This window comes from Chaetomium strumarium (assembly GCF_033439665.1).
Source record: "Chaetomium strumarium strain CBS 333.67 chromosome Unknown B0T15scaffold_1, whole genome shotgun sequence".
NCBI lineage: Eukaryota > Fungi > Ascomycota > Sordariomycetes > Sordariales > Chaetomiaceae > Chaetomium > Chaetomium strumarium.
Window position 1 is genome coordinate 215,817 of NW_026944429.1, and position 22,405 is coordinate 238,221.

At 55.1% G+C, this 22,405-nt stretch overlaps 6 protein-coding genes across 6 annotated transcripts; 2 read left to right on the top strand and 4 right to left on the bottom strand.

Annotated features, from left to right (window-relative positions):
• Positions 1-480: 480 nt before the first annotated feature.
• B0T15DRAFT_545123 (uncharacterized protein) lies at positions 481-1,056 on the bottom strand (the record flags this gene model as incomplete). The annotated part of the gene is made up of 2 exons (XM_062870120.1): positions 481-864; positions 896-1,056. 2 exons carry the CDS (start codon positions 1,054-1,056, stop codon positions 516-518), a joined length of 510 nt encoding a protein of 169 aa, XP_062725156.1. The 3' UTR covers positions 481-515.
• Positions 1,057-1,652: 596 nt separating this feature from the next.
• B0T15DRAFT_515343 (heterokaryon incompatibility protein-domain-containing protein) lies at positions 1,653-4,454 on the top strand. Its single transcript, XM_062868182.1, has one exon. The coding sequence runs from the start codon at positions 1,867-1,869 to the stop codon at positions 4,420-4,422; it is 2,556 nt and encodes an 851-aa protein (XP_062725157.1). The 5' UTR covers positions 1,653-1,866; the 3' UTR covers positions 4,423-4,454.
• Positions 4,455-6,285: 1,831 nt separating this feature from the next.
• On the bottom strand, positions 6,286-7,192 carry B0T15DRAFT_481103 (ribosomal protein L14 domain-containing protein; the record flags this gene model as incomplete). Its single annotated transcript, XM_062866004.1, has 4 exons — positions 6,286-6,396; positions 6,510-6,756; positions 6,894-6,941; positions 7,179-7,192. The coding sequence occupies 4 exons, from the start codon at positions 7,190-7,192 to the stop codon at positions 6,286-6,288; spliced, it is 420 nt and encodes a 139-aa protein (XP_062725158.1).
• Positions 7,193-7,463: 271 nt separating this feature from the next.
• On the bottom strand, positions 7,464-9,368 carry B0T15DRAFT_515349 (Alpha/Beta hydrolase protein). The gene is made up of 3 exons (XM_062868183.1): positions 8,359-9,368; positions 8,158-8,215; positions 7,464-8,099 (listed from the first exon to the last, which is right to left on the bottom strand). The coding sequence occupies exons 1-3, from the start codon at positions 9,170-9,172 to the stop codon at positions 7,946-7,948; spliced, it is 1,026 nt and encodes a 341-aa protein (XP_062725159.1). The 5' UTR covers positions 9,173-9,368; the 3' UTR covers positions 7,464-7,945.
• Positions 9,369-9,427: 59 nt separating this feature from the next.
• On the bottom strand, positions 9,428-11,866 carry B0T15DRAFT_1776 (uncharacterized protein). Its single transcript, XM_062862260.1, has 5 exons — positions 11,370-11,866; positions 11,093-11,285; positions 10,734-11,030; positions 10,410-10,653; positions 9,428-10,344 (listed from the first exon to the last, which is right to left on the bottom strand). Exons 1-5 carry the CDS (start codon positions 11,673-11,675, stop codon positions 9,570-9,572), a joined length of 1,815 nt encoding a protein of 604 aa, XP_062725160.1. The 5' UTR covers positions 11,676-11,866; the 3' UTR covers positions 9,428-9,569.
• Positions 11,867-12,765: 899 nt separating this feature from the next.
• B0T15DRAFT_515355 (uncharacterized protein) lies at positions 12,766-14,012 on the top strand. Its single transcript, XM_062868184.1, has 2 exons — positions 12,766-12,985; positions 13,044-14,012. The coding sequence occupies exons 1-2, from the start codon at positions 12,914-12,916 to the stop codon at positions 13,566-13,568; spliced, it is 597 nt and encodes a 198-aa protein (XP_062725161.1). The 5' UTR covers positions 12,766-12,913; the 3' UTR covers positions 13,569-14,012.
• The last annotated feature ends 8,393 nt before the right edge of the window (positions 14,013-22,405 follow it).

A 22,405-nucleotide genomic window follows, 5' to 3' on the forward strand; every position in this document is an offset into this window, starting at 1 on the left:
TGTTGTATGGGAACAACACACATGGCTGGATCTGCAGTGTCGAATTTGGCTTTTGTCACTTTTTCCCTCTCTGCATTTTCAAGCCATTCGGGAGAGAGGCCCCCCAGGAGGACCACGACATTGTTTCCCTTACATCCTTGGGAACTTGCATGCATGCATAGTCTGCGAGCAGCATTGGGTCGGGGTACATGTGCATTTTTTCTTTTCGCATTTGCATGGTGGTCAAGTCGACAACTTTAATTGTGCATGGCTGGATCATTGGGAGAGTGAGGGTGGTGGTTGGTTGGTGTAGTGAGGTCGAAGGATTGCATTCGTCGTTTTTTTTTTTTTTTTTGTTTTTTTTTTTCAATCTGAGTTGAGATACTCTATGTCTTAATAATGCCTATACGGTGCTACATACTTCTGCTGAGTATCATACGGACGGGGCAGGGAATACAAAATAGCACGGAATGGTGTTTTTTTGCAAAGATGGCGGTACCAAGATCCTGTCCGTGTGTCCGACAGCTTGTCACTACTCACTTATGTTCAGAGTTGCTGGCCTTCATCAGCCCTTCAATCATCTCCCTGCTGAACAGCACCCTCCCCTTCTCCGCCCCCTGCTCGCCATTTCCCTTTTCCGTCAACCCCGACTCATAAGGCGAGGGGACATCATCAGCGACAATCGTGCCCGCCCCGCCGCACCTTCGTTGGAGTTCGTTGTGGGCCACCTGGAGTTTCCCGCCGTCGGTCATCTCGGCCCGGGCGAAAACAGGGGTGGTGCTCTGCGCGGGGAAGATCAGGATGCGGCGGGCAGCTGGGGATGGGCAGGGAGGGAAGGTTGGACGCCTGGGCGCAGGAACGAGCGTGGTGCTGCCAGTCGTCGACCTGGCACTCCCAGGAGCAGTAGCGCGCGTACCTGCACCCGCTGCAGAGGAAGGTCGGGTTGGCCGCCTTCTCGCACATGATGCAGTGCTTCTGAGCATCGCGGTCGTATCGGCAGATGTTGCGCAGATGTGGATTGTCTAGCGTGTGGTAGTTGTCGTAGTAGGTCATGGGGATGGCCGTCGGGGAGGACATCGTACTGGAAGGAGTTGGGAGCCAGAGTCGGACAATAGTGTTGCAGAACCAAACAATTTGGTACAGATGGACTTCTTCAGGTCTTGAGATAGCACATACTACGGCAGAGTCTAAGTTGCACAATTCAACCGGCTGATGGGACGCTTTTTAAAGAGAGTAATTCTCCTTTGCGTTAGCATTACCAGAGTTTCTGAACGCGGGCTCTGGAGTCCTGTACGTACAATGTATTTGTTCAACTGCTCAGCATATCTCACTTTCAGACTCTCAGAGCTCATTGTTAACAAGGTTGGTCAACCAGAGCGAGTGGGATCAGAACAAGGACTGGCTTTTGAGCGTGGCAAGACGAGTGCACACACACTTCTTTAGGGGGTCTATTGCTTTTATCGCAACCTGCCCTTTACATTGCATGCCTTAGGTTTCCCCCAGAACACTGTCTCGCAGCATGGTCTCATGGGGAAAGGGGGAAATGAGGGTCGGTGTGCTACAGCCTACACCGCTCAACTAGTTGTAGTTGAGCCCACACTCAGCCTCCGAATTTTTGATATCGGCAATGGAGGTTGGTTGCCAGAAGGGACCAAACCTCAACTTCCTCAAGTCAGTGCCATCGCACCACGTCGACCTCTTTCCGGGTCAACAAGCAACCCGACTTCAAGGGCCGATGGGCCTCGGTGCCCGATTGCACCCGACCAGACTCGACCGCGTTTGGCTCTCTGATTGGGCCACCTGGTGGACCTCGAGTCGTTCCAACAATGTCTGAGTCGACGCTGCGTAGTGACCTTGTGATGGCATGACCTCTCGTTGATAAAAGTGATGGAAAAGCCCCGAATTACGCACTTGTGCTTTCATCTTTCTTCACCCTTTTCCAGCAGAACAGATGATCATGCGAGGCCTGAATGCAGCCCGACAATGAGACTGATTAATGTTTCGACCCGCGAGGTGGAGGAGTTCCTCGGGACTGACATCCCGCAGTATGCGATCCTGTCTCACACATGGGGCCCCGAGGAGGTTACCCTTCACGAGATGGAAGCAATCGCAAGATACCGCCGGTCCCATGACTCCCACGGGGCATCAGCAGCCCACATGGTCCCGCCATCCGCTAGCAGCCCTGACGCCTACAAACTCATGTTGCTACACAGCATGTTGATGGCATTTCGCGGAGACCGGTCTCACGCTCGACACGACCGCGCCCCAAAGCTGCACGCGCTGACGGATGGCTACGACAGCGACGAAGATGACGACTGTGATTCCGACGACAACAGCACCCACCGCACCATGGTGCCCTCTGCTCTTCCACATCCCTTCGAGCGCAAGGCCGGTTATGCAAAGATCGCCTACGCCTGCGGCCAGGCAGGGAGGGACGGCTATCGCTATGTCTGGGTCGACACGTGCTGCATCGACAAGCGGAGCAGCGCCGAGGTGTCGGAAGCCATCAACTCCATGTTCTCGTGGTACCAGCGAGCCGCCGTGTGTTATGCATACTTGGACGACGTACACTCAGACGATTACACAAAGGGCTATCTGACCTGGAAGGACCACTTCAATAGCAGCCGGTGGTTCACTCGGGGCTGGACACTGCAAGAACTGCTCGCCCCGCGCAGGGTCGTCTTCTACGCCACGGGATGGAAACTCCTGGGGACAAAGTCATCGCTGGTCAAGATGATCGAGAAGATCACCTGCATCGACGAGCTCACCCTCCTCGAGCCGCGGCTCATCCACAACGCCAGCGTGGCCCAGCGCATGTCCTGGGCTGCCAACCGCACTACAACACGGTCGGAAGACATGGCCTACTCGCTCTTGGGCATCTTCGGCGTCAACATGCCCATCATCTACGGCGAAGGGGAGAACGCCTTCCTCCGCCTCCAGGAGGAGATCATCCGCCGATCCGACGACCACTCCATCTTCGCCTGGGGCACTCTCGGTCACGACGACAACGACGCCGGCTCCCACTTCCCCCACCATCACAACAGCTTGAACCCGCATCACAAAATACCCGACCTCGACGACCTCGACTACGACGAGCTGACCGGCACCACCGGCATCCTCGCCCGCTCCCCTCACGACTTCGCCGGCATGGAGCACGTCGTCGTCGCCCCGCCTCCCCGCACAACAACCACAACAACAACAACAACAACAACAACAGCCCAGGCCACGTCCGCCTATGCCATGACCAACAAAGGCTTGCACATCGAATTGCCCCTCGTCGCAGTCAACCAGCAGCACCCCTCCTCCCCCACCTCTGCAGCAGCCATAAACATGCCACCAAACAACGACCACTCCTACTACTACCTAGCAATCCTAAACTGCCACCTCGAATCCGAACAACCCTCGTCCACGCGCCGTCTCGCCCTCCTCCTAACACCAACCGCCACCCCGAACGTCTTCCTCCGCGTCCGCACCCACACCACCACCTCCTGCTCTATCAGTTCCGTCTCCATCCCATCCAAAGCTCAGCCCAAAACAAAGAGGATCTACATCCCCGCCACCACGGCTCAAACACAACATATATCCCACTACTATTCCAAGCTGACGGCTCCCCAAGAAGGTCTCGAAGAAGAAATCATCGTCCTGCGCGCGGCCGACCTGCTCGCACCAGGCTACGAGGTGGTGGATATCCGGGGCAGGGTGAGGGGGCCGGGCCCGGTGGTGGCAGTGCACTGGCATCGTGGGGGGTTTGACTTTGGGACGCTTCGGCTGGCGGGGATCAACACTGGCAGTTCTAGTATTACTAGTACTGCTAGGAAGGAGAAACAAGGGTTGCTGCTGTACCAGTTGGCGGTGGTGGCGTTTTGGAATCGGCATTTGCGGTGTGGGTTTCTGGTGAGGGTTTTGGTGGACGCGGTGTCGAGGTTTGTTTGGGTTGATTTAGTCAAGGGGACTAATAGGAGTAGTAGTAATAGTAGTAGTAGTGGGATAGCGGGCCAAGGAAGGGTGGGTGGAAAGGAGGAAGAGAAGGATGATGATGATGGGAGGGGTGTGTTGGTCGAGCAAGCGAGACGGATATGGGAGCTGCCGGGGCAGGTGGAGGTTATTAGTAGTAGTAGTGTGCCCGGGACGGAAGGCAGGAAGGATAGTGTAATGGTGGATGTGATCAATCCGGCGGTATTCGCTGCCGATGCGCAGGAGACGAGGGGGAAGAGGGAGCCTGGGAAACAGGAGGGCATGGGCTGGGTATTGCGGCCGGGGCATGAGCTCACGCTGGCGGGGAGTATCACCTTCACGGAGAAGTGGGAGAAGGAATACCAGCGGACGGTGAGCGCCAAGGTCGAGCGGAAGAAGAAGGGCGCGATTGAGTTGAGCATGTCGTCGATGCTGTGGCAGGCGGCCCCGGCAGCGCAAAGGGAGGAGGACATTGACCAGCCTTCGTAGTCTTCAGGGTGAGATTCAATACCAGTATCAACCATCCGCCTTGACGCCCGGATGACGTATCAAATTCAAGGTCAGAGTAGAAAAGCAGTAAGCATGCTTGTTGCAAATACCAGAAATCTAGCTTGAAGCGTAAGGTAGGTAGCGGTGTTACGTCTCCGATTCCCCTCCCAGCAGAAGTCCAGCTTGGACAAAGCCACACGATCACCTGCTCCCCATGTCCCTCATTGCGTGTCATTCCATCAATAGACCTACCCGTCCACAAGTCCCGGCAACTTAGCTTAGCTTGAAACCACCGATCCGCCCAAAACTCTTAACTCCCTAGTCAAGCATGCCACAGTGCATCATGACTCCCTTACTATCCTCGACACGGCCGGCATTTCCCAGGAATGAGGTATCTCACTACATAATACTTGCGCCGGCAGCCGCCCACTCCCATATTCGCGCAGGGAGAATGGAATGTCTCGACCCGGTGCGGGCAATCAGTGTAGTCGAAGGATATGTAGGTGCACATGGCTGGGTCCAGAATTGGGTGTAGCAACCGCAAGTAATGCAAAGCTTCGCCCTGCAATGCCCCCAACTCTTAAGAGATGCGACGTTTAAGAGGTGTGTATGGCCGCCTGACGTCCCGGGACTTTCAGCGGGCTTGTCATTTGGCGTTTTGAGCGAGGCTGGTGTGCCTGGCAGCGCGTAGGCTTGAGGGTCTAAGTACTACTTAGCAGAATAAGCCCAGTTTCCACTACCAGAGACTTACGGTTGGTAGAATAAACGCCTTATCGTCAACGAGAGGTCTGGAAAAGCTCAACGCTTGGAAAGTTAGGACTCGTTTGGCAAGAGCAGCTGCCTACGGGTATTCAAGCCGGAATAAGGCAGTCACGAAGCGGTCCTCCTCCTACTACTTAAGTCGGTTCAACTGTTTGTGAGATTCGCGCCTTCCCAAGATTAAAACAGTAGGATTTCCTAACCACTTAACAGCTATAACCATAACCCGTTAGTTATAGATTTACCTAACAGTATAACTACGGCTTACGAAAACGGGTTGCCACCCCTAAGTAGTGATGTTGGGTTCGACTCGGGCGTTGGGAACTTGAAGTAGGCGAAGAAATGTTTTGGATGAGAGCTGTGAAGCATACGGAGCGGAAGGTTCACACTGATGGGGTGGACTATTTTATCTTCAGCTCGGTGCGCCACGGTGTTAGTAGGTCAAACGGGTGGGGTGTTCAAGAGAAGTCGGGATGGCACGAAGGTCACACTCCATAATTGGTCTCTCACGAGGTCTTATTAGCCACAATGTGCGATTTCAGGAATAAGGATAGCTGCTGATACGAGAAGTAGTTGGACGACATGTGCTAGTGAATAAAGCTGCGATTGCCATCGCCAGCTGTAGGCTTGTCCAGAGATACACACCAGGAGTACCGCAGATCCAGGCCCTGACAGGTTCCACAGAGCAAGCCGGCGTGGCCGCGAAGTGAAAATGCGCTGTGACATCGCACGAGCAGAAGCCAGCTGGAGGAGTCGAGGATAGCTACCCGGGTCCTTGACGCCTTCGCGACTCGTGCTCCCTGCGTGGCCCTGCTGTGGGCTCGTTGTTGGTCTTGCATCTTCCTGCCCAAACCCTCAGACAAGACCCTCCGAGAAACCGGGGTTCGAGAAACGGATTCTGAATTGACCTGTGTATGCATAGTATGACTCCCTAGCACGCCGCAGCCGAAAATGCAAAGCCTGCCAATCCAGCCCAAGCCTTTTATGGCCTTTCACTCCGTATCTTCCTCGTCCAAGGCGGAAGATTGTTCCCGGTCCGCAGAATCGTTCGCTCCTCGAAAAAGCCGCATGCCAATGACCCATCGCTCTCCCCGGACACCCCCCTTACATCACGACACCCGAGTTGCTGGCAATACGGGGCCAGAGCTCGGCGGCCTCCTTGCCGACGGGCCCGGTGATGGCAGAGCCCTTCATCTCGCCCTTGGGGTTGACAATCTGCGTATGGTTAGCGAACATCCGCTTCCAAGCAGGAAAACAGTAAGCCCGGCGCGAGCAGCCTCCGCTAGCACTGTTTCTGCTCTTCCCCACCCCTTTGGGACACCACATACCACACCAGCGTTGTCCTCAAAGTAGAGGAAGACACCATCGAAGCGCTTCCACGGCTTGGCCTGGCGGACGATGACGGCAGGGTGGACCTTCTTCCGCAGTTCGGGCTTGCCCTTCTTGACTGTGGCCATCACCATGTCGCCGACACCGCCAGCGGGCAGCCTGTTGAGGCGGGCACCGATACCCTTCACCGAGATGATGTAGAGGTTGCGCGCACCCGAGTTGTCCGCGCAGTTCATGATGGCACCGCTGCATTCCACGTTAGCATCCCAAGCCTTGCACATTCTCTGATTTTTCCAGGTTCGTTCCGTGGTGGTCGAAGGGAATTCGGTGTCGTAACGGGCAGGAGGGGGGCGACTCGAAAATCGGAATGGGTTGGCACGTACACTGGGAGACCCAGGGTCATCTTGAGCTTGCCACCGGGGGCACCACGCCTGTTCGACAGGTGTTAGCACAGTTGCTCATGGTTTCGACCGCAGTTTTTGCGATAGCTTCCGCGTGCCCACCGCCCGCCGCCCTCGAAGGAGGGCGCCGCTTGTCGTCGGTTCGCCTGTGAGTTCCCCCCCTCTCCCCCACAAAGTTCCTCCCACGAGTAGCGCAGAGCGGCGGTTCGGGTTGCAGCGGTCGCTGATCGAAACTGCGCGAGGAGCAATACGGCGGCATGTACTCACGAAATCTTGGCCATTGTGACTGTCTGGTTGCGGAAATGCGACTTGACGATGGGGGAGTCGAAATTTCGGGAGACGCAAAGGCAGGCTTGGAAATTGACGGCGATTCGCGATAATTTTTGGTGTGGACCGGAAACCCTACCGGATTTGTGAGCAGTCACGTGCGGCTTCAAGTGTGAGCTGATGGGACCCTAACCCTGTCACTGTGGGGTACTAGCCAGACACGCGAGTCCGCGACTGCATCTCAGGGGATTTATGGAAACAACCGGGAGAGTTCAAGTTCCCACCGCGAGGACCATGACAAAAGTCTGAGCATGATTGCCCAACAACGCAACCGTATTTTATGACTGGAGAGTTCTAAGTGCGCTCAATCAGGACGGCATTATGCTTCTAGCTTTACACAGTTTTCTGCTGCCAGACCAAGTGCGGAACTTGTGTTCCGAGGGCCTGCTCTTTGTTTCTATTCGAGCTGTGTTCCACGGTGTGATGCACTCAACGCGGAATCCAGGACGGTATACTGAGTGTCATGATGCATTCGAGGCCGGCCGAGTCCATAGTTATATAAGTAAGTGCTGACTGGATCAAGTCCCAAAGCAATGGTTCCAGCACGACCCCTTCTCTAGATTCTTTCCGAGAGCCGAGTGATACAACGCGTTGCCAAAGGGAGATCAACGAACAATAATTACACACTGAATTCTCCTCCAAGCCTTTCCTCAGTGACTTCGACCTTGAGCTGATTCCAATATGAGTACTGTTACTGCTCAGCAACGTCACCGTGCAACCAAAGGGAAACCTGGACCTCGGTCCTGTAATTGTTGGGCAAAACCTGGATTCAGGCAAGTCGCACCCCACAGGCCACAGTGCCTCGGATCCTCAAGAAACCTGTGCAGCACATCGTTGAACGCGACAGGATCCTGCAGCAGCCTGAGGGCAAAGTCAGTACTCAACTAACATACCGGGGAGAGTGGAAAAGTCAGCTTACGCCCAGTGGCTAACATTTGGGAGCACCCATAGGGTTGAGCCGGGGGTCCATTTGTGCACTATGAATTCCCAGTCAGTGAATACCTGGCCGGGCCTTTGGTAGGTATCAAGGAGTCATCGAAAATTTTGAGGCATCCCACCCGACCCTTTGGCCTTAATACTCCTCTAGATCTGGGACACGCGGACATTGTGTATGACTTACTGATCCCTGCTACTCCTCGATTGATAACCTCTTCTTCAGCAGCCTCGACATACCATACAAGAGGCGAATCCTGACAGTTGTCAAGACCCGTCGGTATTCGCGCGAAGTCAGTCGAGTCCCAATGCGGCTCCCTCATATACTCCTCATAATAAGCTTGTCGTGCCGCCGGAACCAACTCCGGATGTACCGACAAGCGCATTAGCTCTTCCAACGTGCGGTTGAAGTAGACCGCACTGGTGGCATTGTACTGTGCAGTACCTGTGGTCTGGTTGAGGCTGGTGCTTGCATCATACCAACCAGCGAAAACGAAAGCGCGCTCCACACGCGACGGATAGTCCAGAAGGAGGTTGATCAGGACGGCTGCTCCGTTGCTCCAGCCAACCACGGCAGCTTGGGGGATGTGGAAGTGGTCCAGCACAGCTATGGCATCGGCAGCCTTGCGAGCAAAGGACGTGGTCATATCCCCGTAGGTCGAGCGCCCCATCAGCCGGGAGTCTATTGCCAGAATCGTGCGAGGATCGTTCTGCGACAGCAGATACCGGATCTGATGACCCCAGTAATCGGAGCTCGCGTGTGCTCCATGAAGAAACAGTACCGGTGCCCTTCCGCGAGCGAAGCTTTCTTCGAGGGTTGGGCCGAAATGAGCGTACCAGATATCGACGCCGTCGGAGAGATTCACATAGCCTGTCGCCACAGCGTCTGGCAAACTGGGCGGGGCGGGAAGGGTCATGTAGGGCGGTGTGTAACCCCCGGCTTGTGCTTGATGAGCTAACAGCAAGTAAAGAAATGCCGGTATGAGGATTGTAAAATCCATAATTGCATTTTCCTCTCTGGATGGTGGTGGAGATCTTGAGCTGTGATCGTGCGCCGTCTTGGGATATTCGAATCACGGAGTTATGTTGCTTGCATAACGCAGTTGCAAGCTTGCATATCTGTAATCCGGTTTGTACAGAGCTGTCACGTGGCATGTTAAGACCGTTCATCACTTCCTCAGAATGTTTGGATTTCATCCCACAGAGCAATGCAACGGCAGCGACGTGTTTCGGTTGGCATATACTGGGATATGGAATGGGTGGTTCACGCCGATATAGGCATGAGAATGATGAGATAGAACTTCACTACCTCGAACTATAGCACGACACTTTTCCAACATTCATTCGGATACGCTTGCAACCATTGACGCTGAAAATAAATCCACCACCAGTCCACCACTAACCTCTCTGCGGCAAGCTGCCCACAACCCGCAGCTCACCCTTCGCCGCCCGACTCGCGCTGTGCGCCTCGACATATTTGAGCGGCCTGTAAACGGGATCCCACATCTGCTCCCTGATCCATTCATCCAACTCGCCCTCATCCTCCGGGATGCCCTCCTCTGTCGCCACCCCTTCGTCCACTGCAGCTTGGATCACCTTGCGCGCCACCCTCACGCTCACCTGGCGTACCATATCGACGCCCGGCAGCAATGGCGCTGTCTCATCCTTCAGCGCCGGGCTGAACTCCACCACCCCGTTTATCGCGGCGATGAGCATCTTGTCCGTGACGAGCCGGGCGCGGCAGAGCACCCCACCCAGCCCGATCCCCGGGAAGACCACGCTGTTGTTGCATTCCGCCACTTCGATCTCGACCTCCTTACCGTCCGCGCCCCAGGGGCCTTTGACGGGCTTGAACGGACTCCCTGTGGCCACAAGGGCTTTCCCGTCGGTCCACGAGAGCAGGTCCGCAGGCACCGCTTCGTGCAGTCTTGTCGGGTTGGAGAGTGGGAGGATGATGGGTCGGTCCACATGGGATGCCATCTCCCGAACGATCTCTTCAGTAAAGGTCCCGGGCACGGTGGATGTGCCCACTAACACGTTGGGCTTGACCTCCTTGACGACCCCTAAAAGGTCTATCTTCTTCCCGGACCAGTCCTCTGACCTAGCATAAGTCTTCTGCGCATCGGATAGCCCTTCAACCTGGGCAGTCAGAAGGCCGGACTTGTCTATGAGCCTGACCCGCAGCGGGTATGTCAGCAAAGGCTCGCCGGTGGTGAGGACAGGGACATGATCCCATACCAGATTTGCTTAGAAGCCTCTTCTTTGCTGATGCCTCGCTCTTCCGCGATGGCATCACGCACTTGGTCTGCGATGCCGACTCCGGCTGTCCCAGCACCGAACACTACCATGCGGAGGCCGCCCAGCTTCTGCTTTGACACATGCAGACCTGCAAGTATGGCCGCAAGCGTCACGCACCCAGTTCCTTGCACGTCGTCATTGAAGCAAGGAATCTCCGGCCGCCATCTGTCGAGAAGCCGTCGTGCTATGCCCTCTTCTTTCAGCTTCTGCCTGTTCCGAAAAGAAAAGAATGGTCCACAAGCGCAGTTCCATCTTGCCACTTACCATTTTGAAGGCCAAAGTCCTCAAAATGGATGTAAGCCTTCGGGTACAGCTCTCGCGCGGACCTGATAAAGGTCTCGACCAGCCTGTCATACTGCTCGCCCCTGACACGCTTCTGCTTGAGGCCCAAGTACAGCGGGTCGCTCAGCAGGGTCTCATTGTCGGTGCCGCAGTCCAGCACGACGGGCAACACACGGTTTGGGTGAATGCCGGCGCATATCGTCATGAGCACGAGCTTAGCGATCGAGATCAGAATGCCGCCGCACCCCTGGTCGCCGATGCCCAGGATCTCCTCCCCGTCTATGTGCGTCTGGTTAGTCAGCTAGCTTCGCGAGTAAAAAGGGGGAACGGGTTCGCCTTACCCGTGACGACGATGTAATCGACATCCTCTGCGGTTCCCCACAGTGAGAGATCATGGTGCACACGATCGATGTCATGGATGTTGAGGAACAGCCCCTCCGGCCGCCTGAAGATCCGCGAGTAGTTCTGTATGGCGTCGCCCTCCGTCGGCGTATACACGACGCTGAACATCTCCTCGAGGTGATCAAGCAACAACTGCCCGTAATTTTATGTCAGCGTTCTCCTGATCAGACCCGGCATGGAGATCGACGAACAGAAACAGAGCTAACGAGTAATTACCTTGAAGTAAAGAACCTCGTTCTGCTCCTTCATGGACGTCAGGAACGTGTTCTTTGCCAGGTCGTCCGGCTGTGCCGAGTACTGCTCGTATGCCCGCCGCACCTGCTGCTCCAGCGTCTGCACGCTCTGCGGCAGCAGGCCTGTCAGCTCGAAGTCATGGCGTTCCTGGCTGGTGAAGGCCGAGCCCTTGTTGAAGTAGGGGTGGTTCAGCAGGACGGTGCCTTTGAGAGCGCATTCCAGCGGGCCCGATGTGCTTAGGGGGAGGTGCCCGAACTTGGACGGCCTGGAGTTGTTCTGTGCCGGCATTGTCTCGGATGCGATACGGTGGCGCTGGCTTGTGCTACTATTGAAGCCAACCAAGGACAGAAGCGATAGGCTCGTGACAACGGGGCACAGAGCGTCACGATGTCTCAAAACATCGACGATTGTTCCAACCAAAACAAATACGCGATACGGGCTGGTTGTCACCGTTGAGCAAGCTGATGGTCAGGCCAGGTACATTGAGGCCCTGGATGACGTCGTTGGATTGCCAGGGGTAGCCCGACACCTGCCCCACATTTGGGGGCCATTGATGATCTGCCGCTCTCACACAAATGTCTTACTCGGATGTAATAACTGCATTTGAGCGAAGTGCGACTTGTTCAAGGAACAGAAGCACTGAACTGTAATACTGAACTAACATGTCGGGCCTTTTGGAGCCTCGCCTCTGTAGACCCTGCGCAAAGACGCAGCCAGAACGGCGCGGACTATGAGTGCCCTGGATGGTAAAACGGAATTGCTCTCGCAGCCATTCGCAAGAGCAGACCAAAAGTCCGCCCCCGCCCCACAGCCCAGCCCCTTCCGAGACCCAACACAAGACGTGTAGGGAAGAGAAGGCCCTCCGAAGAGAGGCTCACCAAAGAGGTCCGTTGCCGGTTCGCTCGAGAGTGGCTGGAGAGGGTTGCTGCTGCTACTGCTTGATTACTAGTAGTCACCTTATGTGAGAAGTACCTGAAAAGAGAACCTTTTATCGGGTTGTCTAGCAGTGTCTGCGCGATTGACAAACTGCACCTCCATTCCCACCTACCTGTGACGACTGAGGTTGCGGGGAAATGTCATACCAAATTGCAGGCAGAACAGGTCCCGGACAACCGCTCCAGCGTGCTGCGTCACAAACATGCGAATCCGGCATGGACGTGGTGAAAATGGTTATGGCCTCACGAGTCGTGGTTGGAATCGCTGGCTGGAGGAAATGGGAAGTAAAATTTTGTGAATCTGCGGGGCTCCCAGTACGGAGTAGTCACGTGGTAAGTCATGCTGGGGTGATGTGGGACTGGGTCACATGATGCTGCCGACTGCCCGCAACACCACCAACTTCACACGCCAAGATAAACCGTTACTGTGGAGAAACCAAACATCAGGGGTGAGCATCACTGGCAATCGGAGGGTAATTAGCCCAAAAGGCTTAGAACTACTTCAGTTAGAATTGTGAAATGGTATTGCTTGACTTACGGGCTCGATCGGCCAATTTGAAAGCTGTCACGACTTGAATCTTACATGTCGAAATGGAGATAAACAACCAACGATTCAGGGGCTCTAGGCGCAGCCCCCATCGCAAACACCAGCGCCTCCCTTCGGTCAGTGTCAAGCCTACCGCCGAGGGATTAGTCCTATACTCTGACCCGCTATAATAAGCTCATACCAAAGCCCTCGAGGCTTCTCTCGAACGTATTGGGGTTTCTCTTCCAGCCCAGTCAGCCCGGTCCAGAGACTCCGGACTCCGGACCCCGCAACGCCTCCCGTCCCTTGAAGGGGGGAGTCATGATATCGTTCCGTCGAGGCCATCATCACGGCGCATTAAGGGCCCGCCGCAGGAGCTATAAGATCAAGGGCTCTTTCATCGATGATCCAAAAGCGGACGAGGAGGCCGTGGAGAAGATCAAGGAGTTTCTTGCCGAGAAGGATGGTAAGGCAAAGGAGGGTTCCAGGAGCTCCAAGAGTGCTATGGCGCAAGGGTTGCCGGTAGCCGCCGACGGGGAGACAGTCGACGAAGGCAAAACAGCCCAAAAGCCACAAAGGCAAAGTCAAAATCGCCATCGCCTGCAGCTGCAGCGCCCGCCACGACACCAGCGACAGAGAGAGAGAGAGGCGTGTCGACATCGTGGTAGGGGCGACAGGATAGAAGTCGGCGAAGTGAAATGTGTGGGAATAAGGAGGTAACATCACAGTCATCACTCCGGTCGTCGCTACGGTTATTCTGCAGGTTTGTTCAAAATACCCAATATTCGACATCTATGTTATTTTATGGCCCATCGTAAGTTGCGCCCGTTTTTCGTCAGACGAATCATCACCATTTTGGGTCTCGGGCATCTAAACTCTTCATGATGCGCATGCCGTTGTGAAAATTGTCGAGTTGGGCAGCTACAACTGGGTGGTGATGGCCGCAAATGGAGGTAACAACTCTACTGCGCGCACAATCCGCTTCTGCTATAGGTGGCACATGACCTACTTTGCTATCCTTGCCACTCCCCCTAACGACCGAAAAGGGGTGAATAAACGTTGCAACGTCCCTATTGGCTGCTGCCAGGCAGCTCAGGGGTTTACCCTCTAGGTATCAGTGTCATGTATCGTCGGTACGTCATCCCCTACCCCCTTAACGACCGGCAAGGAGCCAGTAATCAGGAGGTGGCGATTCTGCTGCACGCAAAAGACTCTTCTGATAGGGCACATGACCTGGTTGCAGGCTACCCTCACCAGCCTACCATCCTCCCCAACGAGTGCCATGTGTCGTGTGTAAGGCTCCAATGAGAATCAGCAACGATCCTCTCACCCTACAGCCTAAGAAATATTAACCTCTCCCCCCTTCTCTCCTCCCTCATTCCAAACTTCCTCCTACATCCAACCTTTCGTCAGACAAAAAGGTCTTACGACGTTAATTCTTACAATTATCGGTTATTACTGGACGGATGCCGTCAACTGGGCGTCCATCCTCAACCGCACCGCGCCCCCTGCCCCCCCCGCCGGTCTGTCAGACATCATCTTCGGCCTTCCGCCGTGTGGCTCTGTGGTGATGTCTGACTTTCTTAACCAGGCAGCGGGCCGCGGGTGTGTCGATGCCAACGACGCCACGGACGTTGGCCTGCCCTCTGCGGGGGCAAGGGGTTCAAGCCCGCCGCAGAGTTTCTGGTCGTCGACGCCTACCCCATCGCAGCGGACATCGCCGCCCGCAGCCGGTACTCTGGGGCCTGCCTGCATGGTTGGGTGGTTGGGTCGGGCATGGGCTCACAGAGGCATCGGAACCTGCGCGCAACCAGAGATCGCAGGTTCACAAGTCATGGTTCGTCAATCCCCAAACCCAACGACAACATTAACTCGGATCAAGGGACGGATCCAGCATGGTAGAGCGCCACTGCTGGGTCCGGAACCGTTCGCTGCTGAAGATCACAGGTCACGGCTCGTCAATTGTCTCGCCTTGAGCTTGAATGTCACAGGACGGCAAATAAACGGAACAACGACAACAGGTTCCGCATGGCAGGGTGGTTAGGCTAGGCCTAGGCGTAGCGACACGCCGCGTCGCTACAACTACATATCCGAATGACGGAACAAAATATCCCGGATCGGCGAAGGGCTTCCAGTCACACTGGGCGCCGTCTTCAATCTGAGGGCCTATACAGGTGCGTCCTTTCCTGGCTGTGGAAGGCCATGAGGGACGCCCCTGCTACGCTCTATCGAGCCACAGCAGAAGCCGTTGCCCGAATGGTAGGGTGGTAGGGTCGGGCATGGGCTCACGGACGAAGGGTGCTTTTGTATGTTGCTGGTGCTGTTTACACCAGCAAAATGGGATTTCAGGGGGTAAGACCTGAAATCCGCACCTTCAAGCAACCAGAAGGGTATCCACTCCTGGTCGGAAACGGCGAGGTGGTGGTAGCTCCCGGCTCCGCTTGGAACGTCGAGCGAAGCTGCTGCCCGCATGGTCGTGTGGTTGGGCCGGGCATGGGATCGACGACGTTCGAAACATCGTGGCATCCCCAGCATAACAGCGCGACAAATTCCGCATGGCAAGGTGGTTGCGCCGCACCTCCACGCAACAACATGCGCGGTACCGACAACGACATCAATGATGGGATCAACAGATTCCGCGTGGCGGGGTGGTAGGGTCCGCATCCGGGCTCAACGCTAACAGGCCACAGTGCGATCCGTTACCCACGTAGTAGGGCAGCTGAGCTCAAAGAGCATCCGCAATACACGACAGGGTTCAAAACAACACTGCACCGCTAACATAACAGCACGCACAGTACATCCCGAATGTTAGGGCGGTAGGGTCGGGCATGGGCTCAGCGAGCATTCGCAGCGTCCGCAGCGACAAATAGTGTTGACATACCGAACAAACACACCACACGACACTAACCATCACAGGCAAGCCGAAATCAGGATTCGGACTACGACTATCCGGCTTAAAGATCCGTGGTAGTCCCTCCCCTCGACGTGGAACGTCGTGGGTCCTAAAGCACAGGATCCCACTTTCCAGTGGTGTCTCTTCGTACCTTATGGAGAGCCTGTGTTTGGGATCTTCGGCTGTGCTATGGGAGCTTATGCCCGCGTGGTAGGGCGGCTGGGTCGGGCATGGGCTCCGCTAGGTTTACCCGGAGTGATGCCGTGATGATCCCCGCGTGGTGCGAACTCAAATCGGCAGCCGTGGGTCTCAAATCATTCACTCCCCAAAGGAATGACCCAGCGGCGCCGGTGCACATCGTGAGGCGGACTGGCGAGCTGGGAAGAGCCTTGGGGGGGGAAGGGGTTGGAGAGGTACCGCTGCTGGGAACACAGGAAGTTGAGACGTGTAGGGAAGCCGCGTGGCTTGTCGCTAACTGAATGGCATTTCCTCCTGGAGGAAGGAGAGAATGTGCCCCTTGACTTCGCCTGGTAGTCAGGGGGTGCTCAACTAATGATGAATGGGGTCAGTCCCCTGCTCGCTGGCGCGGGGAGTATGTCGAGCGGGCGTTTTTGCGTTCTTTACTCTTCAAGATACCCGTTAGGCAGCGTTTTGTTTAGTTTCAATTGAAAGATTATCAAATGATCATGATACCCCACAACACGCTTGACGTGGACTGTCCTCTGTCTGATGGCACGACATTAGCGATAAGGGTAGGCCTGTCTAACAAGCCGTTATAGTCGCGCTCTTAGAAGTACAATATATTGACAAGTCCGAGCAGGATTCTATTTACACCGCGGTACATCGACATTTCCGAGTTCCCCAGACTCCCGTCCTTCGACGTCACGATCACGCAGAGGGAGCGAGCCGCTGGCCACCAGCGGGAAAGCCGCACCCCTGCTTGCCGTTCTGGGTATTGGCACCGAGACCGGAGCAGATGCCGAACGTCTGAGCACCCGTGTTCACTAGCGCGCAGCAGGTAGAGGCGCAGTCCGCGTCGCTCTTGCACTCGCCTCCGATGAACTGCTTGGCTTGGCCATTGCCGACATTGCCAGCTCCAGAAGGGTCGGGCTTCAGTCCACTGGGCTTCACAGTGCCTCCGCTCGCGCCTGTGTTGCTGCCTTGGTTGGTATTGCCTTGGTTGTTGTTCGTCTGCCCGCCGGCGCCGCCCTGGTTGCCTGCACCACTACCGGTCCCGGTACCAGCACCAGCACCAGAACCAGCCCCAGACCCAGCCCCGGCGCCAGAACCAGACCCAGAACCAGCCCCAGACCCGGAACCAGCACCAGCCCCGGCGCCAGCACCCCCGGAAGACTCAAAGCCGCAACCTTGTTTGCCGGCCTGGGTCTGGGCGCCCACGCCTGAGCAGACCCCGATAGTTTGACCGCCTTTGGGCAGCGTTGCGCAGCATCCGGAGGCACAGTCGGCGGCGCCAAGACACTGGCCGCCGATGAATTGCTTGCCGGCACCGTTGCCGACATTCTTCTCGCCGGAAGGGTCAGGAATGCCCTGGCGAGCGGAAAGGTTGGGGGCCGCTTGGACGGCAGAGAAGGCCACTATCGCCGAATGTCAGTGAATCAACATAGAGTAGCAGCCTGGGGGGATGGAAGCAAGCATACGGGCCAGAGCGCTGACGACGACGGAGAATTGAACCATGGTTGCGGGTTGTGATGGGTTCGGCTGAGGACTCTACTACAGCGGAAGCGAAGTCGGCCGACAACTGCAATTAATGAAGAAGTGAAGAGAAATGAAGGACACCTGGCCCGTATAGATAATGAATAATACAGACGGAAAAGAACTAGATGCCCGTGGAAGAGTCCGAAGGGTGGTTGATGATCTGGACTGGAACCATCGAGGTAATTGAGGGATGGTTGACTGACCTTTATACCTGGAGGTGACACGGAGGGGTAAGCATTGACATTCCAAGTTTTTCCTCCCTGTCCTGGCCTTTCGGGTCTGTTTGTTCAGTTATCCGCCGAACAAAGAGATGGATGCCCCGGCCAGTCTATCAGGCCCACTGCCTATTCTGTCCTGACTGAAGCTCAAACATGATGTCGGGGGCAGCGAAGATCTCGACAAGGGGAAATACGATGCGTTTGGTGTCTCAGGTCCCGCTGTTAGTGTTATCACGCGAAAATGTTAGCCAGCGTTACCAAACTGGGGCCAATCACCACGAAAATGGCCCAATGGTTCTTCTTTGATGACCCAGCCATTAGAACCGTGGGAAATGCGGAAGGCGAGGTACGTAGGTGACAAAACTCGCTCGTAGGATGTGTACGAAAGTCTCGAAGACCGCCGTCTGATTGTCCCCCTGGGCCGTCGTGGCCGCCAAGCATGGCGACGCGGGAGGGCCGGCTCCATCAGAGACCATGCAGATTATTCTGCGGCTTATTCGCAGTTCCGGACTCATCGCGGTCATACGTGTAAAATACACTATGAGAGACAAAAAAGCGACATTGCTTCGCGGTTCCTGATTCCTGGGGCATGAGCTAAGTTGGGACGAACATGCGTAGCGCTGTCCGGAGGTTGAAACAAGCGCGCCAAGAAATAAAGCCAAGCCTCGTCTCAGCTTGTCAGTGGGTCATCGGATGGCAAGATGGGTCCGCGGGGCGCACTAACCACTTTAGTCCCTGCACATGTCTTGGCATGAGAATCCCCGCAATGCGAAACGCAGCTCACTCGCTGCCGTTCTGATCGCGGCCGTCTTCCAACGTTTCAAAATCTTGGCATCAACAGGCTCCGATCTTGGCGACCTTCCTCTAAGACCCATCGTTTTTCATCTGCCTCAACAAGCGCTGGTTTCTGAAGCCGTTGCAGGCGACCTACCATAGGAACTTTTAGGATGGGGGTCCAGTCTTTTTGCAGCGGCAGTGCCCGTGCCTGAGCGGGTCCATGCAGAAGCCGGGCGGTAAGGCTATGGATCCCTGCAATTCCGAGAGCCCTCCCCTCACTGGAAGTCTCAGATCGATCCACAGCCACGGTGATTGACTCAGGTGCCTCCTCCTGCTCTGTATCGCGGCTACGAACTGGGAAGAAGTCTCGGGAAATCCGGTGGGAATTTGGAGATCGATTGAAACACCAAAGGCTTCGCATCGCTCCAATCAGCGCTGCAACCCTCGCCAAGACAGTGCCGAGAAGCGTTCAAATCGGTCGGCCCGGTGCTTCAACTGCAACAAGGGCTCTAAAGTCCAAGACTCCAAACTCCGTCAGCGTGGTACAACCTGACTTTGGGAACTTTCCTCGGCTCCGTGGCTCTGGGAGCAAACGTCCTACCAGATCCAGATGCATGAACGGATCGCCGCTGTTCCGGTGATCCTACTTGAGAAGTTGAGGCAGCTGGCGCCAACGGCAACGTCATCCCCAATGATTAATCATCTCAGTAGTGAAGTTCGAACACGGATATGGCGCCGCGCCGCGGTTGTAAACTTGGCCTCCCGAATCTGTAGATGCTCACAGTCGTTGCTCGTAAGCGGAATGTGCCTTAAAGTGACGCCTTGCCGTAGCACTCTGCTCAGAACGAGTGGTCATGCTGGCGCCATCTGTCAACTTGGAGTCGCTAGACACCCTTCCTGTTCATCAGCGACACTGTTGAGTTTGATTGTTCAAGGAGAATGTTTGTATGTACCTATGTATTGTTCATACAAGGCAGGGAAGCGTGGTAAGCTTGTTTCTTGGAGGTAGACGAGTGAGACCCCCTGTGAAACATGGCAACCAGATCAATACATACATAGAAGGCAGCGTATCGGAGAGCAGCCGAGAGAGTAATGAAACATTCCAGGGATCTTGACTACAGCTTGTCTGGAACGGCCAAGGCCACGACAAGAAAAATGACTTGGTGGATTTCCAGAAGAACCATCTCGTCCTATATCTACAGAGTGCGTTGCACCCAGTGATGAAACTTCGAGTTCTGGAAGACATTGGGAACGATCCATCTAGCTCGTTTATGGTCGTGTGGGCAAGGTTATCCCACGGCATCCGACAGACATAGAACTGTCCCCAGCCACGGATGACGGGTGTGACACGAGACAAGGAGGACTTGTGGACTGGACTAGAAAACCCTGATGGTGCCCCGGTTCAAAGAACCCAAGCGACTGCACAATGCCAATGAACCGCCAGGGATACTTATTCTGTCCGGACGACTGGTGATTCAGCTTGAGTGTTCATCGCGGCGGATGGATATATAAGCATTGAGTATCACCGCCAAATACAGTTCCGAGAGGACCCCGGAATCCTTCCATCCCGCCAAGCAGAGACTACACCCACCTCCTTTCCCAACTGCTAAGTCCATAGCCACCGCTCAACCTTGCCAACAGCAGCAGCCTAACCAAACACGCCAGGACATGAAGCTAACTCTCCCGCTGTGCCTAGTCGCCATCATAGCCTTCCTGCTCGCCTTGCACCGGTTACGGCCAAGGCGGCGGCTAGTGTTGGTCCGACTGCAAAGCAACGTCACCAACACGCAGGCAAACGCTGCTCATCATGCTCCGAGCCCGACACAGGTCCTCATGGCCGTCGACACGGCGGAGTCGGAGATGGAGTTCCTAATCAGACTGATGAGGGAAGTGAGGATTTCTTGGTGGAACGTCGCTGCGCCGAGAATCAGTGGATTTGCCACGAGACCATTGCTTAGGCGCAAAAAGCTCAATGAGAGGTATCATAACCTTTGTGGAGCAGGAGAGTAGGCAGCGTTTGGGGGAGGGAGGTTAATTGGACTGGTTTGTCGATGGCGCAAGGGGGGGCTGTTTGGGGCTCGTGTACCTAGTAGAGATTGCAGACGTGTTGATGCGAGAATACTAGTACGAAGTAGAAGTACGGATCAGAGATGATGACAGCATGCGAATGATAATCAGTGCCAACCAAACCAAACCAGAATATATCCGTTGGCAAGACTGATTTGATTCTCTTCGCAAAGCGTGAATGCCACCTTCACGTCCCGAACGCCGTTGTCCCAAACCATAACAGCCACATCCTATACTTGTGCCATCCCATGGTCCCTATATCTAACGCAGTGCTCCTGTTTTCTGACCAGTGCTTCCGCTCCTTGGCTCTTGGTATTTATCCTCCTTTTTCCCATGGGTGTTCCCACCCATCCAGTCGGACTGTATCAAGTAGCGTATGCCTTGTCTTTAGGAGGATGACGGCAGACAGGCTGCTGTGGGAGGTTATGCATAGTCTTGTTCTCTACGGTGCGAAGACCCAATCGATGGAATGCTACCTTGCTACGAGTACTTCGTAAGTTAGTGTTGACACCTCATCGTTGCGGGCTGCGGCTGGCGGTCTCGAGACCACAAGGCGGTTCACCTACACTAGCGACTCCGCTTGGTAAAAGGGCATGGCGTCGCTGGGCTTAGAAAGAAATTATGAGTCTGTGGAAGTCTGAAGAGATGATATCAGTGATTCTGCTAACAAACAACTTGATGACGAATCCGAGAGACGCCACATGCGATCTCCAGCGACTCGCAACGGCTCCTGTCCTCTGGAGATCAGGCTTGCAAAGCCTGATGAGCGTGCGTCTAGCAATGAACAGTTGGATGGGTTCAAAGTTGATGTTGGAATGCAGGAAGGCGGGAGGATAATCCATATGGATAAGGGAAGACAGGGATGGATGGAAGAGGGCAGAAAGAAGGGACAGAGACAACAGAAATCAAGATATAGGGACGAGAGATACGGAAGGGGGATGCCATGGAAGAAGATTGAATGGAATGATGCGAAGTAGCCGTAGGAGGTAGTACCTCCCGGCCGGGTCTGAACACCCGGCTTGGTCACTTGGTGGCTGAACAGGAGAACAGTACGCATGTTCCGAGCAGTGGCATACCGGTACTCTGAACAGTCGACCTGGCAGGTTGTCCAGCCGTGGAACGCTGCTTGAACAGCCGACTGTTCACAGGAAAGGCAAAATCTCTCACCTGGGGGTATAAATTCTAGTCCCCAACTCCAAAACCTTCTCTCTCAACTTCCTTCCTTCACCGAACTTTCATCGCACAACTTTTGCAGTCCACAATTCTCTGAACTGCAAATCTTTGCAATTACTCTCTCCATCACTCTTGTGTCCTGCCTCGGTCATAGACTGACTTGACCCTTTACAATCACCGTTTCATCCTACACTTCTTCTGCTGCAGAGAAGAATCAACCGACCAACATCATCTTGACCAACACCACAACAAGCCATCCTCCATCCTCCATCCTCCATCCATTCTCCTTTCGCAACTCAATCAATCAAGATCCTCCATTCCATCATCACATTCCATCAATCAGGTAAGTGTTCCATCTATCTTTCATCTCCATTCCATGTCTCCTGCCCTCCCCTCATCGCCTTCCCCTTCCCTCGACCTCCCCGCTGCGCTATCGCGAGGCTGTAAGTGCCGAGCATCGCAACCCCACAAGGCTGAGCGCCGAGCCATCACCAACCTCAACCCCCGGCATCCATCTCCCCACACCCATATCCACCGGCCCCATCGCGCCTCAGCTTCGGAGGCATCTAAAATTTTCCCCGTCGCGTCAACAAATCTCATAACTGTTTACACTCGTTCATTATCACCACTCTCGCTCGCTCATTGAACCATGAATCCATGGCCGACCCACTGACAAGATGATCTCTACAGAATCGACTCGTCATCCAGACACA

Coding starts and splice junctions, on each gene's coding strand:
- B0T15DRAFT_1776 (XM_062862260.1), bottom strand. CDS start 11,675: ATGCCGGCACAGAACAACTCCAGGCCGTCCAAGTTCGGGCACCTCCCC. Junction 11,286..11,369: donor ACGAGGTTCTTTACTTCAAG/GTAATTACTCGT, acceptor AATTACGGGCAG/TTGTTGCTTGATCACCTCGA. Junction 10,345..10,409: donor GAGGCTTCTAAGCAAATCTG/GTATGGGATCAT, acceptor GCTGCGGGTCAG/GCTCATAGACAAGTCCGGCC.
- B0T15DRAFT_515355 (XM_062868184.1), top strand. CDS start 12,914: ATGGAGATAAACAACCAACGATTCAGGGGCTCTAGGCGCAGCCCCCAT. Junction 12,986..13,043: donor AACACCAGCGCCTCCCTTCG/GTCAGTGTCAAG, acceptor CGCTATAATAAG/CTCATACCAAAGCCCTCGAG.
- B0T15DRAFT_515349 (XM_062868183.1), bottom strand. CDS start 9,172: ATGGATTTTACAATCCTCATACCGGCATTTCTTTACTTGCTGTTAGCT. Junction 8,216..8,358: donor TCGAGGAGTAGCAGGGATCA/GTAAGTCATACA, acceptor GGGAATTCATAG/TGCACAAATGGACCCCCGGC. Junction 8,100..8,157: donor CCAAATGTTAGCCACTGGGC/GTAAGCTGACTT, acceptor CTTTGCCCTCAG/GCTGCTGCAGGATCCTGTCG.
- B0T15DRAFT_515343 (XM_062868182.1), top strand. CDS start 1,867: ATGGAAAAGCCCCGAATTACGCACTTGTGCTTTCATCTTTCTTCACCC.